General features: G+C 41.4%; 1 protein-coding gene across 1 annotated transcript in view; it reads right to left on the reverse strand.

Moving 5' to 3' along the window:
- Nucleotides 1-18,185, reverse strand: part of Map3k15 (mitogen-activated protein kinase kinase kinase 15) — a 132,599-nt gene extending 114,414 nt beyond the window's left edge. Inside the window, exons 1-3 of the mRNA XM_036175586.1 lie at nucleotides 17,831-18,185; nucleotides 2,609-2,748; nucleotides 476-499 (exon numbers count right to left, since the gene is read on the reverse strand). Coding sequence (XP_036031479.1) covers nucleotides 476-499; nucleotides 2,609-2,748; nucleotides 17,831-18,185 — 519 coding nt within the window. The remainder of the gene's footprint in view (nucleotides 1-475; nucleotides 500-2,608; nucleotides 2,749-17,830) is intronic.
- Nucleotides 18,186-18,834: the final 649 nt, after the last annotated feature.

Genomic DNA, 18,834 nt, shown 5'->3' on the forward strand with positions numbered 1-18,834 from the left:
ACAGTCTTTTGGTTGACTGCAGGAAGAATGACCCAACTCAGAAAGAAACACCCGGATTGTACTAAGTTCAAAGCCCTACTGAGTAATGAACACATACTTGCCTGACCTGACCTTTTGCCCCACTCTTTGAATGGCTGAGTGGCTCCTGAACTACCAACTGAGTTGTAGGACAAGTAATTTCTAGTTGGTTTTTTATAATCAAAATCAACAGGTATGATTAAAAAGAAGTCACCTGTGTAGGCTAGTAAGCTAGTTCAGCCAGTAAATGTACTTGCCACTAAGCTTGATGCTCACATGGTGGAAAGAGAGCACTGACTCCAACATACACTCCATGGTGCATGTCCCTATCACCCTGTCATACGTATGCAAAATAAATAAGAATATTTTAAAAAATCTCCTTACAACCTGAAAGATCATCAGTCGAGCATTTTACTAATTTATATAAATATGGCTAAAAAAATCTTAAAATACTTACTATGTTTTTCTGAGTAACCATATCCTGAAAAGAAAAAGAAAATATGAATATAAATTTTAAAGTCAATTCTTACAAGCCAGTAGTATCCCCATATTAATGGATTAATCATTTGGTTTACCTTCTGAAAGTTTCAAATAGAATGAAACTCAACCTGCAACATTCAGATGCGAAGGAAAACTGATCATAATTGGTTAGTTCTGCAAATATCGGGAGGGGATAATTATAAAATGTTCTTATATGTATTTATTCATATACAGTTTAAGAGCTCACTTTGAGGTGCTTGGTGCCCTGGTTCCTTGCCAGAGAAGACAGTAAGTAAAGCACTGGGCTATGCTGCACTTTGAACATTTTCTTGAATGGACTAGTAAGAAGGCTTCAGGCCATGTATACTCAGCCTTCTCACAGAAGAGTGTTGTTCAAAGTAGTCCTGACCCCACACTAGAGCTGGCTGGGCATGTTCAAAGTATAATGACAACAGTATTTGTTAACTTAGCATGATGACTAGGCAGCCCTTGATTGTAACATTTTTACACTGAAACCTGACACTTGTTTAAAAAGAATACACAACTAAATGCCTTCCATATAAAACAAGTATTAAAAATTGTGACATTTCTGTTTTCAGGTAACACTTCAGTTCCCTGCTTTTGGTGTACAAATGGCTAGTCATTTCCATTTTAGGAAATAGTTGTACTGTTAAAAAATTTGCAACCTCCACAACTGTAAAAAAAAAAAAACAAAACTTATCTAGGTCACAGAGTTTTATTTGCTAAGACACAGTTGAGGAAAGATGTACACAATTAAGAAAATATATTCTAACTTCATATTTTTCAAAATACAAACAATCAAAATTTTCATATTTATAATTTCTAAACACAATTTATTTAGTGAATAGAAGTCCACATATACAGATCTATAATAACTTAGATTGGTTTAAAGTCTCTGGAAACTTCCACAATATAAATTATGCTGACAAAAGTTTCTTTTCTTAGTCATATGAATAATTTCTGCACAATAGAGTCCTGAGCTCTATTTACATAGTACATATTTAGGTAAAGGGTGTGTAAAATTTACTATATACAGGTTATACATCTGAAACAGGTAGCATTTCTTGCAGGAAAGATTCTCTAATCACTGTAGAAACCAGAAAAATCTGGTTTAATATTAAATCTCAAGAAATACAAACATTCAACTTTGGTATCAAATTGTATTGCTATATATGCTCATGATTTTTAGTGCTGAGGGAGCTGAACACTTAGGAATAATGTCTGTGAAGTCCAACTCTCTTAACCACTGGTTCTCATCCCTGGTTGGATATGTGGGAAGTTTAAAAGAAAAAAATTTCTGGGCCCCACCCTCAGAGACTGTGATATAACTGATCTGGGTGTGACCAGGGCCTTGGGGCATTTACTTTGGGTGATTTTAAAGGGCCAGTCAAGGTTGAGAGGTGCTGCTGTAAACAAACTAATATATTACTCTTAAAATGATTTCACATAGACCAGGATATCCCAGCTACTGCTAAGATATTCAACACTATTAATAAAAGATAAAGTTCAGAATAATTCTGAATAGAAATTTACATTTTATTAATATAAACATTTTAAAAGTATTATACCATCCAAGAAAGCTAGGATGAAGCTTTCAAAAACCACATTTTTGAAATTCTCAATAATTACTGAGTTGTGCAGGAACATACAGGTTTCCACAGTTTAGCTTTGCTTTCAGATTAGAGGAAAATAAATGAAATACTGATTATGTTTATGCTAATTTTTTGCTCATTTTGGTAACCATTAGGTATCTTCATATGGTTACATATGCAAGTTGAGAACTAATTTTTATAATGTGTAGATTTGGTTCAAGCAGCCCATGAAGGCACTCATAGCCGTGTGTTTACATCAGTGGAAACTAACATATTTTGCTTCTACTTCCTTAAGACTGAATGCCTGCAAAAGTTTAATATAGCAAGGATGCTCACACAGCCACCAAGGAGTCTTCTGTGGAAGCTAGAAGGTGTGGTGTGAAAGAGAAAACTCTATAAGCAATTCTTTAGTACATTTTTGAACCTCCAGTGCTAGAGGTTATACTTCAACTGGACATAAATTAAGTATCCAAAGGAAGGTAAACAATGCTCCTTACCTTCAATGACAGAGCAGTGTCGGCATCAGTATCATAGTACAGAATTACGTTATTAGCCATGTCAAAACTCTCTCGGACTCCAAGATGGTAGAAAAGAGAAGGCTGTCTGGAGATATCACTCATGTCCACGATGGCAACATCTGGGATGAACAAGGAGACAAGAGTTGTGAGGGGGCTGAGGTGATCTGTGTACTTAATTCTTCTACTTGTATTTCTACAATCATCTTTTTACATAAGGTAGAAGTGGGGAATGATTTAATTAGGATGACCTCCATAAATTGTAAAAGAAAAATATAATTTTTTTTTTTGAGACAGGGTTTCCCTGTGTAGCTTTGCGCCTTTTTCCTGGAACTCACTTGGTAGCCCAGGCTGGCCTCGAACTCACAGAGATCCGTCTGGCTCTGCCTCCCAAGTGCTGGGATTAAAGGCATTCACCACGACCGCCCGGCTAAAAGTTTTTAAGAAACAATGAAGATATATGCATGAGTATACGTGTGTGTAAATAGGTGCATGTACACACATTATATATACATACACACAGACACAGACACACACAGACACACACAGACACACACACACAGACACACACACACAGACACACACACACACACACACACACACACACACACACACACAGACACACACACACACACACACACATTTTTGAGACAGGGTCTCACTATGTAGCCCTGAATGGCCTGGAACTCACAGAGGTAAGCTTGCTTCTGTCTGTCAAGTGCTGGGATTAAAGGTATGTGACACTATACCTGTCTTGTTTTCCTTGCTTAAGTCCTGAGAATATGTTCTCACTTAGAACTTGCCATCACATTTGCTTTCAGTGGTGGTTCTTCTTATGAAATAGATACACAAAACCCCATGTTGCAGAACATTTGTACACTGTGTGAAGATGTGTTGCTGTGATTGATATAATAAAAAGCTGAATGACCAATAGCTGAGCTGGAGAGTATAAGTGGGACTTCTGGCAGAAAGAGAGGAAGTCAGAGGGATGAATCTAGGTGCATGGGAGTCACCAATGGGACACAGAACAAGTCAGACATACAGGATAGAGGACAGGAACTGATGTGACAGAATGTAGATTCAAAGAAAAAGGTTAATTAAGTTATAAGAGCTAGTTAGAAAAAAGCCTAAGCTAAGGCCAAGCTTTCATAATTAATGACAAGTCCCTGGGTCATTATTTTCGGGCTGGCAGTTCAAGAAAGTCCAACAAGAAAGCTTGCTAAAACATGTACCTATTAATGAAAGATAATGCAGTAAAACCCATGTGCTCAGCATTCAAGCACAAGTCAGACCCCCATATATTCCTCCAGTCCACCAGAGAAAACTACCTGCTTTTGTATGTGTACACTATAAGCTAAATGTCTACATGCCCACAAAATTCATGTATTGAAATCGAACCCCTAATTTGACAGCATTTGGAGATAGTGCCTTTGGCAGGTGATGATGTCATCAGGGTTGAATACGTATGAATGAAATTAGTGTCCTCTTTATGAGGCTCCAGAGAGTTAAGTTGTTCTTTCTACCCCATGAGGATACCTGGACAAATGCTGACTATCATCAGACATGGAATTTGCTGGTACCCAGCCTCCAGAATGGAGAGAGAAATCTGATATTTGTGTGCTACCTAGGCTCTGATATTTGGTTCCAGCAGCCTGAATAGACTATAATACAATATATTGTTTTGTTTTGTATATCTTTATATCGATTAATACTATCATAGTTGACACATTTTTTGACTTTCTAGTGTTTGATGTGATTCAACCAATTTGTCTCAGTCTAGTTCTTACACTTTAACTTCTGTATAAAATTCCATTGCATGATGATTAAATCACAATTTCTTTACCCAGTCTGCAAATGGAGATTTTCATCAGTTTTTCTATTTCCTATTTCAAGGTGTTGCAATTAGCATTCCTCTATCATGGCTACTGGTTCACCTTGGGCATAAAAATGCTCCCTGAAGTTATGTCCTGTAGTAGAGATCTATTCATAGTAGAGGAGCAACTGGTTGCATCAACTGCCAGCATATTTAAAAGTGCCTCCTAGTACTGGTTGCCTTTTCAGAGCCTGTGATTTTCAAAGCAGGGGTGGGGTGGTGGGGGTGGTGATGCAAAAGCTCCATGTCTGGTGGGAGCTTCCTCGTCATATGAGTAGAAATACAGAAAAATGTGTTCAAACCTATGCTTGCAATGCTGTGTCTCACAAAAAGTCCACGAAAGTCCTGATGAAACATAACTAGAGCTCAAGGCAGGAGAAAACAAGGTAGAAAGTAAAGTCATATCAGCTCCAAGCACCACTGGTTCTACACTGAGACACTGAGAGACCCAAGGTCAAGTGTCCCTAAGCCCTGAGTGGGCCTTTGATTCTCTGAAAAGTTTACTACCACCTGCATGCCAGGCATATACTCAGCATGAAGAATACAGGTGTGAACAGGGCATAATCCTTTTCCTCAAAAAGCTCTTATAGTACAGGGACTGAGGAGATAGCTCATCTGGTAAAGTGCTTGTTGTGACAACATGAGGACCGGAGATTGAACCCTAGAACTCACATAAAATGTTAGGCATGGTAGTGCATGCCTAGATAGAGACAAGTTGATACCTGGTTCAACTGGCCAGCAAGCCTAGCCTAATCAGTAAACTCAAGGTCCTAGTGAAGACTCTGTCTCAAGAAACAAGGTCCATAGTTCCTGTGGAATGTCACCCAAGGTTGACCTCTGTCTTCCACGTTCACATACATGACATGCACAGGCACTTCCCCCCACAAATACACACACACACACACACACACACACACACACACACACACACACACAGAGAGAGAGAGAGAGAGAGAGAGAGAGAGAGAGAGAGAGAGAGAGAGAGAGAGAGAAAGAAACACTAGGCAGGTGACCGAAAGAAAGAGTTTCTGTGCTAAAAACTAATAAGTTGGGGGAAGCCCAGTGATAGATAGATGTACCCCTTAGTAAGGTCCTCAGCCATACTTGGGCAGGGGTCAGTTAACAGAAGCCTGGAGTAAGAAGTAATGTTATCTGCTACCTGGGAATTTGTAAGATTTATGAAACTAAACTGGAGTGTTAATGGAGGGTAAAATGGGAGGGAAGAGTGTTTTTTTAAGAAGAAAAGAAAGTGCAAAGGGCTAGAGGCAGGACTGGATGCAATGTTAATATGGGAGCCAGAACACCTTTGGAGATGAATCTGGAAGGGTTACTAGGTAACAGGTGGCAAAGGCATCCCATGGGGACTGGATTCTACCTTGATGAAATGAGGAGCCTCTGGTAAGGTTTTTGAAAACCTTTTTATTATGGACACATGCAGGGTGTAAGGAAATTCCAATGATCCTCATCTCACAAATTATAACCAGCTTCCTTTTATCTCTATTACCACCCACCCCATCCCCTTCTATATTCTTTTGAGCAAATACTAGATGCCATATTATTTTCTTCCTAAAGATTTCAGGATGTATGGCTGAAGGATGAGAACTTGAAGAAAAAAATAATACTATTAATGTCTCTTATGACGAATTTAAAATTATTTATTTTAAAATAGTCATAAGAGGTTTTAATGCAGGAGTCTGTCGTATTAAAATTTACCTGTTAAGAGTTTATCGCTAATAAAAGGGCAAACGTCTATGCTGAGAAAATACTTTACAACTCAGTTGGGTCACTTTATCTCAAATGGATAGATAATTCTGTTCCCTGCAGACATATGCACAGAGTAAAAAATAACAGCAGAGTATATTAGATATTCTGCCTACCTGATTTTCCCCTGGACTCTATTACTTATCAAAATTAAATTTCAGTGTTTCATAGTGAGCTATTGTAAGTGGCAACAATGATGCTAATTCCAAGGCCACGATGACTACTAACATTAATTAGAGAATAGGAAGTAAAGGGGAAAAAAGGAAAAGAGTGTGGTGGGAAGAGGCAGAGTATAGAGCTGAAAGATAGTCCTTAAGTTACACAGTTCATTTCTATAGGCAATCTTGAACTTGATGGAGTGGACTTTTGCTAAGCGAGTTAAGTTTTCATTTGGTAACACAAATTCTTTCCTTTCTGTCCCCTTTCAATATTCTGCACTGGTATCTGGATACTGGCCTCACCACCTCCAGAAAGGTGGCCTTCTGTGTCTTTATCCAGGTCTTGGACAGAGACTCTCCAGTACCAATTAAAACTATATAGGTGACTACCACTATTCAAGAAGGAATTCAGATGTAGGAGACAGTGGCTGGAGGATTGCAAATTCTAGGTCAGCCTGAGCTACACAGTAAAACGGTCTCAATAATCACCCCCTCTCCAAATTCTAAGCAATTCCATGTTCAATAATAAAAGCATTTCAAATTTGAAAAAAAGAAATTGAAACAGGGTCTCACTATGTACACCAAACTAGCCTTGAACTCACAGAGATATGCCTGCCTCTACCTGCCAAGTGCTGGGATTACAGGCGTGCACCACCACTGCCCGGCTGCAATTTTTTTAAGAGTCCACTGTGGTGGTATTGTATTCCCTGAAATATTGTGCATGCTAATAAACTTATCTGGGGTCAGAGACAGAATAGCCACAATATTAAACATGAGGATAGGCAGTGGTAGCACACAACTTTAATCCCAGCACTGAGAGGCAGAGCCAGGCGGATCTCTGTGAGTTCAAGGCCACATTGGAAACAACCAGGCATGGTGACTCACACCTTTAATCCCAGAAAGAGAGCCTTTAATCCCAGAGAGTGATGGCTGAAAGCAGAAAGATATATAAGGCGTGAAAACCAGGAACCAGAGCTAGTTAAGCATTTGGCTGGTTAAGCTTTTAGACTTTCGAATAGCACAATTAAGCTGAGATTCATTGTGGATGAGGACTCAGAGGCTTCCAGTCTGAGGAAACAGGATCAGCTGAGGAGTTGGTGAGGTAAGGTAGCTGTGGCTTGTTCTGCTTCTCTGATCTTCCCGCATTCACTCCAATACCTGGCCTCAGGTTTGATTTTATTAATAAGTACCTTTAAGATTCATGCTACAGTCCACCAATTCAAGTAATCTCAGCACTGAAGAGTCAAGAGACAGGAGGATTGCTGTGAGTTCCGGATCAGCCTAGGTTTCAATGTGAGACTGCATTTCAAAACAAAAATGAACAAACAACAAAACCACAAACAACTAAGAAGAGGAGAAAAATGGAGAGAGAAAAAGAGACAATCCCTTCAGAGCATTACTTATCACAACATTCATATGCTTTGCCACATGGAAAATCCCTCTAGACATCTCAGCTGAGTGTCAGCAGCCCTGCAGAAGACAGGTAGGGAAAGGGCTGGCTTCACTTTGCAGGTGGGGGAAATGAAGCACAAAGCTATTAACAGAGTTCCCAAGGTCACTTAACTAGGGCACAACAAAGACATCTCAAACCCACCTTTTCTGGCCCTTACTCTTAGGCTGGCCAGTGCCTAGGTGAGGCTACTTTCCTGACTCACTTTCTAAAACTGAGCTACCTGGGATCAGGACAATTTATGAACCAGACTAAATCTTAGGTAAACAGATCACAGATTAAAAAGGAAGAGAGAAACAGTTTTCATTACCAAATGCATTCTGTGCACTTAGCAACCATTACCTTCCAGTTCCTTCCAGTTAGTTCCTAGTGATGCAGGCAAGCCATGGGGGGTGGGAGTGGGGGGGACTATATAGCATATCCCATCTTCCCTAGTCATGAGGCAGGCATGCATGCACACACTCCTACGTAGTGCAGTTTAACTCTCTTTAGAAAGTGATTTCCCATCAGAGAATGCAAAAAGCCAAGGCTCCTGTTCAAAGCTAAACTAAGAGGATATTGTCTGAATTCATGACTGAAGAAGTAAGTACCCCTCTGCGTTTTATTGATTATAATTATTCCTAAATGTGTTAATGTGAAGGAAGATGAAATATATAGGATTTTAATTCATTAAAACCCTTTAAATTCTTAAAACTTTTGATAAAGCTTGCTGAAGATCAAGGCAGCCAAAGTTCCAGCATGGACGGGGGAGGGGCTCTACCTGTCCTTTGCCCACTAATTAAGACACTTCTGGTGATTGATGGCTGCTTGGGAAGGAAGAGTTAATTTTCTTTAGGAATGTGGCCCCTGAGAGGCTACCCATGCTCTAGTAGATGGCCCTACCCCCATGCACATACAGGCAAGTACTAAACAGACCCAGTGGGGTGTTTTTAAAACAAAAGAAGCATATAAGGTGAGAAGAGAAAAGCAGTTGGGGATAGCAGAGGAATTGCAGGGAGGAAATAAGGGATGGATTTGATCCAAGCACATTATATGCTTGGGTAACATCGTCAGTTTAAAAAGACCATTTGATCGGTCTTAAACATAATTTTGCTTTAGTTTTTAAGAGACAGGGTCTCATGTAGCACAGGCTAGTCCTGAACTTGCTATGTAGCAACAAATGATGTTGAACTCCCTACCCCCTTTCTCCACTCCCATAGATAATAAGATTATAGGAGTAAGTACATCACCATGCCTGACCTTTAAACATTTTTGTTAACTATTTTATAGGTAACAAACAAAACCCTACTTTTTAGTATGGTTTAAAAGTACTGAATTTACGCATCATGGCATTAGTTAATGATATGATAGCAAATGATTTACCACAAAGTCATTGTGTGCTCATGCTGGCTCATGCCAGTCTTTCAATACATTCCAGGTTGTCTGTAAGCCTATCTTCTTCCCAGTAGAAAACCAAAATAAAAAACCATTGTAAATAAGAGGGCTTTCCCCCTCTAAACAAAGAGCTAGAGTTCAGAATAAGTTTCCTGTCACAGACATTTAAAAATCTAATTGGACATATGGTAATGCTGGTCCCCTTAAAACTGCCTTAAAAATAAAAAGCTCACCTTTACTGAACAGAAGCCATGTCTACTGACTTCTACTATTATAAGATATTTCTTTATCATTGTTCTTCATTTCCAACAAACTTCAGGTCAGACCAGTACTAAGAATGCTGTGAAGTGTCATTTAAACTATTTTTCCAATATTGTAAGAAGCAGAAAGTGCTAACCCACCAATTCAGTGTCGAGAGGTCAGCACATCTTTACTGAGTGCTATCATCAGATGGGTTAACCTGCTTGGGGCTATTCAGATTTAATTAGGAGGAAGAAAGGTGAAGAGTAGGGACACATCAAGAAACACCCATCTTTTGCCTCCCAGTATTTATTTTTAAGACCAAAATAAATCATATATAAGCGAACTATGTGTGCCCACCAAGGTGAACAGACTCATAGTGTCTAATTTCCTTTTACTCACAGTGAAATATTTATAAAGCACAGCATGGCATGACTTAAGGCATTTTGTCTTTTGCACATGCATGTGCTTTTCCAATTAACAATGCAGAACAACAATGTGCCAAATTATACTTGAAGCTAGTCTGAAGTTCAAGTAGTGCCCATACCATCATTATTACCCATGCTATCACATTTCCACAGTCCCTACTCTGGCTTCCCTTACACATACTGCTTCAATGTTTTCCTCTTCATCACATGGTAGTGTCTTTTTAGATTTCTGCTGTTTTAGTAAGAGGACATTTGGGGGGCCTTATTTCTTAGAAGGGTTTTCTAAGCACAATCTCTTCATTCAAGAAGTATGTTGCATCATTTTTGAAATACATGATATTTTAAAGCAGAGCTGGGTTTGATGTGCTATTGCCAAATGCCACCAACCATGAAAAGGTACAGGAAGCTTTTCTTTTACAATGACAAACTCATAGGAAACAGGTCCTAGATTGATGTTTTTCTCTATTTGTCTCACTGAAGTGTCAGTCAATGGGAAAGGACTCGAAGAGTTTACATCTACCTCCTCAACAATCATGCTGTGATCTTCTACTTAAGAAAATCAATTGTTCCTTCAAGATCACTAAACATCAGGACTTTTACATGACTGCTGATTTTGCCTATTCTGTGCTTTATGTTTCCTCACTGGCATCTGTCTCCACATCCTTTAAAGGCAACTGAATTCATTTGGTGCTGGTGACTCACTGCTGGATATGAAACTATCATTCTTTGTCCTTACCTCTTCTAGATTCATTGTATTTTCTCATATCTGATTTCCACTGTACAATGAATGTACAGTGCTTATTATTTGTATTGGCCATACATCTATAAGTCATAGGCTTTACAAAGACTTAGCTGTATCTTAGTAACAAGCAGCATTCTAGATAGAGAATTCTCATTCTCAGGAGACAGAACACATTTTTTAAAAAACCCATCTAACATGGTTTGAAATTTGGATCTTACAAAATCTAAAGAAAATCCAACAGCTATTCTAAACTTAAAAATGGTAATTGCTCCCAGTTCATATAATGAATATTTGGAAGCCATGGTTTTATATATGATTTGACTGTATCCCTAAAGGTTCATGTGTTGGAATATTTTATATCCAGTGTGGTGGTATAAAGATAGTAGGCCCTGTAAGTGCTGGGTCCTAATATAAAGTGGCTAGGTTGCTGGGGACACTGGCCTTAGAAAGGATTAATGTAACTCTCACTAGATGCCAGGTGGTTTTACAAGAGTTAGTTGTTATGTGAGGGCTAACAGAAATAGCCGGAAGTTAGACAATGGTAATGCTTACAACTGTGAATATACTAAAACCGATTGAACTTTATACTTGAAATAAGTGTGTTATATCTCAATAAAGTTGTCTAAAAACCTAGAATATTCATAATGGCAACACTATTCATGATTATCTCAGAACCAACGCAAATGCTTCTTTATAACAGAAAATAACCTGTGGCATCTTCTTGTACTGAAATACTATAGCAGTGGTTCTCAACCTGTGGGTCGAAACCCTTTGGGGTCCAAATGGCCCTTTCACAGGGGTCACCTAAGACCATCAGAAAACACATATTTACACTACAATTAATAACAGTAGCAAAATTACAATTGTGAGGTAGCAACAAAAATAATTTTATGGTGGAGGGTCAGTACAACATGAGGAAATGTATTAAAGGGACATAGTATTAGGAAGGATGAGAACCACTGTACTACAGAGAAATCGCAAGGAATAAGCTATGGCCACACTGATGTCATACAAGTAGCCTACAAATGAAGAGTAAACACAAGGAGCCAGACATGTAAAAGTACAAACTAAAATTATACTTATAAAAAGGGCAAAATCAGGCAAACTTATCTACCTTTTCTATATATGTTGTCTCTCAATTAAGAAGGAACAGAAAGAGCACCCTCAAAGCTGAATTGGGTATCTTTTTCTTAAGCACAGAACAGACAATGGAGTGCAGGTGCAACCTTTAATCATCAAAACTCAGGAATCTTTCCATAAAAACTGCAGGAGACCATACTTCATGACAATTGTTTAGGAGATTCAGATCCGAACCTCGATTGCACCAAGCAATACACTATACCCCAAAGCAGTGGCAGGAGTTGGCGAGGAATGGTACAGAGTTAACTGGTAGGACACAGTTGCTCAATTGAAGGCACTGAAATTTATTTGGAGGCATTTATTTTAACAAGACTCAGATACATTCAGCCAACAGATAATAGAGTAGACGTTCAAATTCTGATGCAGAAGCCCAGGCATTCAAAGGGTCAGTGGGCCACTGTGATAGGATGGATGCATGTTGATCTGTTTGGGCAGACTTTTCTTCACAAGGCAGACAGGCCCTTAGCTTAAAGAACCTGGACTTGTGAGTCTTTGAAGGATGAGAAGAAAGGAAACACAAGAGTTCTGTTGCCAGCCTCCTAATGTTAGATTCATCTTAGGCCAAAAAGTTTTTAAGCCAGGGTGTCATGCTCAGAATGTCAATTTCATTTGAGATAACTCTGAGATGTAAAAGTGCAAGCTGCAAGCTTTCAGAAGAATACATGGACCACTATCTGCACAACGAAAACCTGAAAGGTGTTTTAGGCATGCAGGCATAAAAAGACATCAAAAGATATTCTAAATCAGACTGCATCATCAAAAGCACCAACAAATGGATGAATCAGCAAGCCATAACATGGGAGACGCTCAGGGCTCAAAGCACTTAAACACAAAATATATAAAAAGAGCTGACATTCAACAAGGGAACAACCATTAGATAGGTAAATGACTTCAGTGGATACCTCACAGAGAAAAGTGTCCATGTTACAAACATCACCTAGAAAAGTGTACGGTGTCATTAATTATTAGGTAAGGCATACTAAATCATCAACGAGAAACTGCTACGTTCCTCACTAAAAAAGCCAATTTTTTGTTTGTTTGTTTGTTTTTCGAGGCAGGGTTTCTCTGTGTAGCTTTGCGCCTTTCCTGAAACTCACTTGGTAGCCCAGGCTGGCCTCGAACTCACAGAGATCCGCCTGGCTCTGCCAAGTGCTGGGATTAAAGGTATATACCACCACCACCACCCGGCTCAAATTTTAAAAGAGCAACACTTCAAAGTATTGGTATGGATATGAAATTGTCATGCATTTTTTCTGAGATATAAAATAGTATAACCACTTTAGATAAAAAGTTATAAATCCCTTAACTAGCTGAAAATAATGCTAATTTTTGAACTTAGCCATTTCACTCCTAGGTATTTCAAGAAGAATGTAAAAACACTAGTCTACAAAAGACACAGATGTTTCTAGCAGCTTTCTTTGTAATAGCCTCAAACTGAAAGCAACCCAAATGTTCATTAACAGGAGAATGGTCTGAATATATTTGCTTGTGTGTGTTTATGCCTGCCCTTGTGCATATGGGAGCACATGCAGTGATCAGAGGTTGATGTATCTTCCTTAACTGTTCTAATTTTTGAGACAGGGTCTTTCACTGAACTTGGAGTTTGAGCTCATTAATTGGCTAGACTTGCTGCCACCACACCTGGCAACTGTAGCATATTTTTTTTGTGGGGGTGAGGGTGATGGGGGCAGGTTTCCAGACAGGGTTTCAAGACTGTGCAGCTTTGGTGCCTTTCCTGGTACTCACTCTATAGTTCAGGCTGGCCTCGAACTCACAGAGATCCACCTGCCTCTGCCCCTGAGTGCTGGGATTAAAGGCTTGCGCCACCACTGCCTGGCCACTGTAGCATATTCTTATGATGGAATAGTACTTAGCATTAAAAAAGAAAAAATTGCCATGTAATAATATGGGTGAATCTCTGAAACATCATGCTGAGTGAATGAAGCCACAAAAGATACATGAATCTATTTATAGAAAACTCCAAGAAATGTAGCTCAGCTCTACAGTGCTGGAAAATCAGCCATTTCTTGGCATCTAGAATGGAGTGAAGGGAAAGGGAAGTGGGAGGAGACATGGGTGGAAAGACACAATCTTCTATATGGTGACAGAGTTTGAGTTACACTTTTTGTCTTGCACATGTAGCATATATAGTAACAGTTTGGGTAGGGAATGGGTTAGGACAAGATAACAGAATGAGGGGTGGGGATTATAGCTCAGTGGTATAACAGTTGCCTTGCAGGTATAAGGCCCTAGGTTCAATCCTTGGTATCAAAGGAAAGTCAGGATGTTAATAATTACTGAAGCTTGGTTCTGTACATGCTTGAAATTTTCCATGATAAAAATAATTTAAGAATGAGAAAGGGCATCAGCTATCAAAAGCACCTTCTCTTTTCCTCTCCTGAGTCCAATTCTGACTGCCCTATAGGCTACCCTCTCAGATTGCCCTCAAAGCCAGAATGAAATCTACTTCCAAGTCCTGCAACTCCCTCCCCCACCAACCACAAAATCAAGCCCCACCACCCACCAGGCATTTATGCCAAGCCTTGTCACACCCAATAGCTCAAACCCTGCCCAAAGTACCAGGAAACATGATTTTTTCCAGCATACCCTGTATAAGTTTAGCTAGCCCTACTCCAACTGTACTATTTAACTGGGATTTGAATAGCACCTATCTCAAAGCCTGATACACAGAGGGCTTTAAATGTTTATGGCATATATACCAAAACTGGAAGTTGACTACTGGGAATCAAAAATAATACATATTCCCTGGTAACAAATACTATATAGCCAGTAAAGCAATGGACCAGCTCACAAATCTCTCTATTTAGAATGCACTCAAGGTGAGCAGCCATGGTTCAGTTAAAATCTGCAGCTGCAATGTTTCTTTCCACATGGCTAAGGGTTGAGGAGCATCCAGGCTTAATGCTGAGTGAGTAACAGTAACAGCAACATAGAAAGGAGGTAGCTCAGGAAAGGACCACCAAAGGCCTGGTCCATCAGAAACAGCTGATGTCTGGGCAGGGACTCATGAAGTAGGGATCCTGGAGTGAATAAAAATATGGTGGCACATCAGGCCACTCTTTCCAACAGGGGCAGAGTGAGCCAGGCAGTTTCAGGGTAACAAGCTCACCTTTAATCTTCTGCTATGTTGTTTTTTTTAAAAAAATCATAGTTAAATAGTCGTGAATAATCAAAAAGATAATTAGTATTGCTAGCATTCAATTTCCATTCTATTGCCAAGGTTTCCAACTTAGTGTATCCAGCATTACATTCTTTTGTTTTCCAATATTCTGCCTTATGTATGCTAGGCAGGTGCTGTGCCACTAAGGCACATTTCCAGCCCCAGTGTGAGTTCTTTTAGATTTTTCCATTGGCCTGTAGCTTTCCTGTAGCTCCTCCAATCAACCTTTTACTGATGATACAAAAATCTAACATACACGCACACACCCCACATGGGGCGACATAAAACAGTATAAGAACACAATCAAACCCACCGTTGAGTTGCTATGAGAACAGAAGACAGGAAGTGTCTAATGTCACACCTCTATGGTTCCCCCACAAGACACTTGGGGCAGTTCAATAGTTGCCCTCCCTCACTACTCTTGTTCTAGAACGGCATTGTTAAAGAGACCTTCACATGAGGAAAACATTCTATAACTTTGCCATCCCACGAAAAGCAGATCGCCACCCATACTCGGCACTTGAAATGGGGCTCTTCTGACTCTACAGATCATATTTTACTACAATTAAACCAATTTAAATGTTAATGGCTACATGTGGCCAGAGGCTAGTCAACTGAACATCATGGTTTTAGAGGTGTTTACAAAACATTTGGTGGAAAATGCCAAAAAGCTTGTGAGAGTGGTGATCAGGAAGCCAAGAGAAGGCAGGGACGTGGAAATCATCTGTTTAATAAGAACTCCACTTACTGCAGGGGCATTGACAGAAATTAGTTATTCACAACAAGGGCAAGGATAATCAAAGGAGATTCATAGTGTAGGCAAAAGTCAATAGTGTGAACCGAGAATAAGCAAAGGTGATGCTCTGGCTGCTCAGGTTTCATGTCTGAGCTGTCATGGCCAGTCTGTTCAAAGGAGCCTGGAGACCCAGTGAAAATGTGCCACACAGGCATGTAAACATACCCACTAGGCCAAGAAAAGCAGACACTGCACACAAATGTTTCAACTTGCTATCAGCAGGCAGGAGAGGAGAGTTGTGCACAATGGCCCAAAGAACATTTTGCCTTTTTTTTAATTATTTTCTTTCTTTCTTTTTTATTATTAAGAAATTTTTTATTCACTTTACATACCAACCACAGATCCCCCCTTTTCTCTCTTCCCACCCCTCACCCCAGCTTTCAAAGAGTATGGTCAAACTCCATTTGGGAGCAGAGTGAATAAAAGTCGAGAAAATGAAGTAGTTCTAGGTGAAGTGGGCTCCTGAACAACTTCTCTGAAAAGATGTGGTGCTCAAGAGTATACTCAGCATGGTCAGAAATGTCAAAAGAGTGTGCTCAATGGGTCCAGCTGCCACTTGTTTGAACAAGCCTGATGCCCCACCTCTTTCCAGATGGGAGAGGGTTTGGCCATTTGCTGTGAAAAAAAAAAAAAAGAAAGAAAGAAAGAAAGAAAAGCTATATCCGGGCTGCCTCCAGTAAACAAGGAGTCGAACTGATTGGCGTTTAGGGAGTAGTGGGTGCGAGGGTGGCTCAATGGTAGAACCTGCCAACCATGCAAAAGTGCTGAGTTTTACATACACAACTAAGACACTTATCCTGCTATAACACCACGCCGTGAACACTGTTTGAAAACAACTCCCAAAGTCTCTGCTCAAAGACTCAGGTTTAAGGTAGACACTGTTACTCCATTTGACCAGTGGAGAAACTAAGGCACAAACATCCCCCAGCAATTACTGTCACACACACGAGGCTTATGAATGCCATCCAGGTTCCACAAATTTGTCCCAAAGGTTAAGGAAGGAAAACAAAACAGGCAGGTAAGAATTCATTCTACACAGGAAGAAACTGTTGTCAACTCAAAGCGGTGACTCAAAAGCTGGATGGTTATGTCACACTCACTACAGTGAGTCTGGAACAGTGTCTTAGTCTAGCACGAGATTACATTTTGAGATTAAAAAGCCATATAGTGGTAGGTTACACCCCGCTATAGGTCTGTGAGTGTTTAAAAGAGCATTAAGAAGAGTCACCACACACATGCATGTCAGGCAGTAATTGCCACTTCCTGGTTTTGGAATGGAATCACGTGGAAGAATTAAACACTCCCAAGGCCACACAGTGGATGTCACTGGTCTGAGATGGACAAGGAGATTTTGTTTTGCTTGATTCAGACAAGGTCTCACTTTGTAGCCTAGACTAGCCCCAAACTCCTTACGTAGCAGAGTCTGGCCTTGAACTTGGAATCCTCCTGTCTCTGTCTCCTGGGATTAGAAGGGTGAACCATCTTACCTAAATTAACGAGTTTTAACAACAGCTCTCCCAGATGATTCTAATAAGTAGCTTGCATTGGGGACATGCCAGGAGAAAACAAACTGGGCAACAGGTCCAAGATCATCTTAGTTCAGTGGTCCTCAGTCTTCCTAATGCTGCAGCCCTTTAATACAGTTCCTCATGGTGTGGTGACCCCCCAACCATAAACTATTTTCATTACTACTTCATAACTGTAATTTTGCTACTGTTATGAGTTGGAATGTGAACACCTGTTATGTGACCCAAAGGGGTCCTGACCCGCAAGTTGAGAACCACTGTCTTAGGCGCTAGTGTGGATTGTTGGCTATTATAAAAAACAAACAAACAAGATGAAATGGGTCTAAGTGCCTGTGGTCTCTCTCTCTCAAAGGGCTCCTTACTTGTTCGACCCTGTCCAGGAGGCAGAGATTTGTCCTCAGCGTCCACGGTGGGAGGATGGAAGTGGGGGACTGCAGGAGAGGGCCAGGGAAGAGTGGAGGGGTGGCAGGGCTTGCGAGGAGAGGACGAGGACAGTTGGAGGGAGGTGGGAATCAAGGGGGTTACTCGCCCTCACCTGCGTCGTAGAAGGCATCGAGCACGGCTGTCTCCCCGAAGTCGAGCTCCCCGAAGGGTACGGAGGTGAGGTGGGCGCCCTCGGCTTCGCAAGCTCGAAGCAGGCACTTGAGAGCCCCGGCCTCGGGGCCACCGGCCGCCGCCCCCTGGGAACTCTCGCTGCGCACGTATACAGCCCGCAGAGCCCGACGCGGCCCGCGCCCGCCCTCAGCCTCGCAGCCCGGGGCGTCCACGCCCTCGGGCCCCGCCAGCTCCGCCGCGCCCTCGGGCCCCGGCGGCAGGCTGCCCTGGGGCAAGTCCCCTGCCTCCTCCAGCACTTCAGCTGGGGCCGGCCCGCCACCGCCGCTGCCCTCCATGTGACTGGCCCGCGGGGCTGCTGGCTTCGAAGCTGAAGCGCTGTCTGTCCCCCGCGGCACCTGCCGCCGAGGAGACGGACGGCAGCTAGAGGGACCCGGAGCGTGCCGAGAGCCCGAGGCGGCGGGCAGGTGACGACAGAGCCGAGCTCAGGGCCGGCTTGCCCCGAGCGCCCTTTGAAAGCCCGCGAGAAAGAGGCGGGGGCTCGGACGTCAGGACCGATAGAGGGGGCGGCTGCCAGAGCCACGGGGCAGGAACGGGAAGGGCGCCCCCTGCTGGCTCCCCCGCGCAGCGCCCCCAGCTCGGACGCTGGCTGAGCCAGGGATTGCTGGGGTTAGGTTGATTGGGTTTCTTGAGTACCCTCTCATACTTCCCCCCCTAACTACTATTAGAAGGTGCTTTCCTTTTTTTGGGGGGGTAGGGGAAGTCGGGGATTTAGCTCAATGGTAGAGCACTTGCCTTGCAAGCGCAAGGCCCGGGGTTCGATCCTCAGCTAAAAAAAAAGATGCTTTCCTAGCTTTCTCCATTCTTTCTTTCCTTTCATCCTTTTTTCCCCCTTTTTTCCCCTCCAAACAAGTTGAAGCTTTCATCCACAGTAGACATCCAAGGCACTAATTGAATATCGATACTCAATTCCCAACTGAATACAGA

This window comes from Onychomys torridus, chromosome X (assembly GCF_903995425.1).
Source record: "Onychomys torridus chromosome X, mOncTor1.1, whole genome shotgun sequence".
NCBI classification, from domain to species: domain Eukaryota; kingdom Metazoa; phylum Chordata; class Mammalia; order Rodentia; family Cricetidae; genus Onychomys; species Onychomys torridus.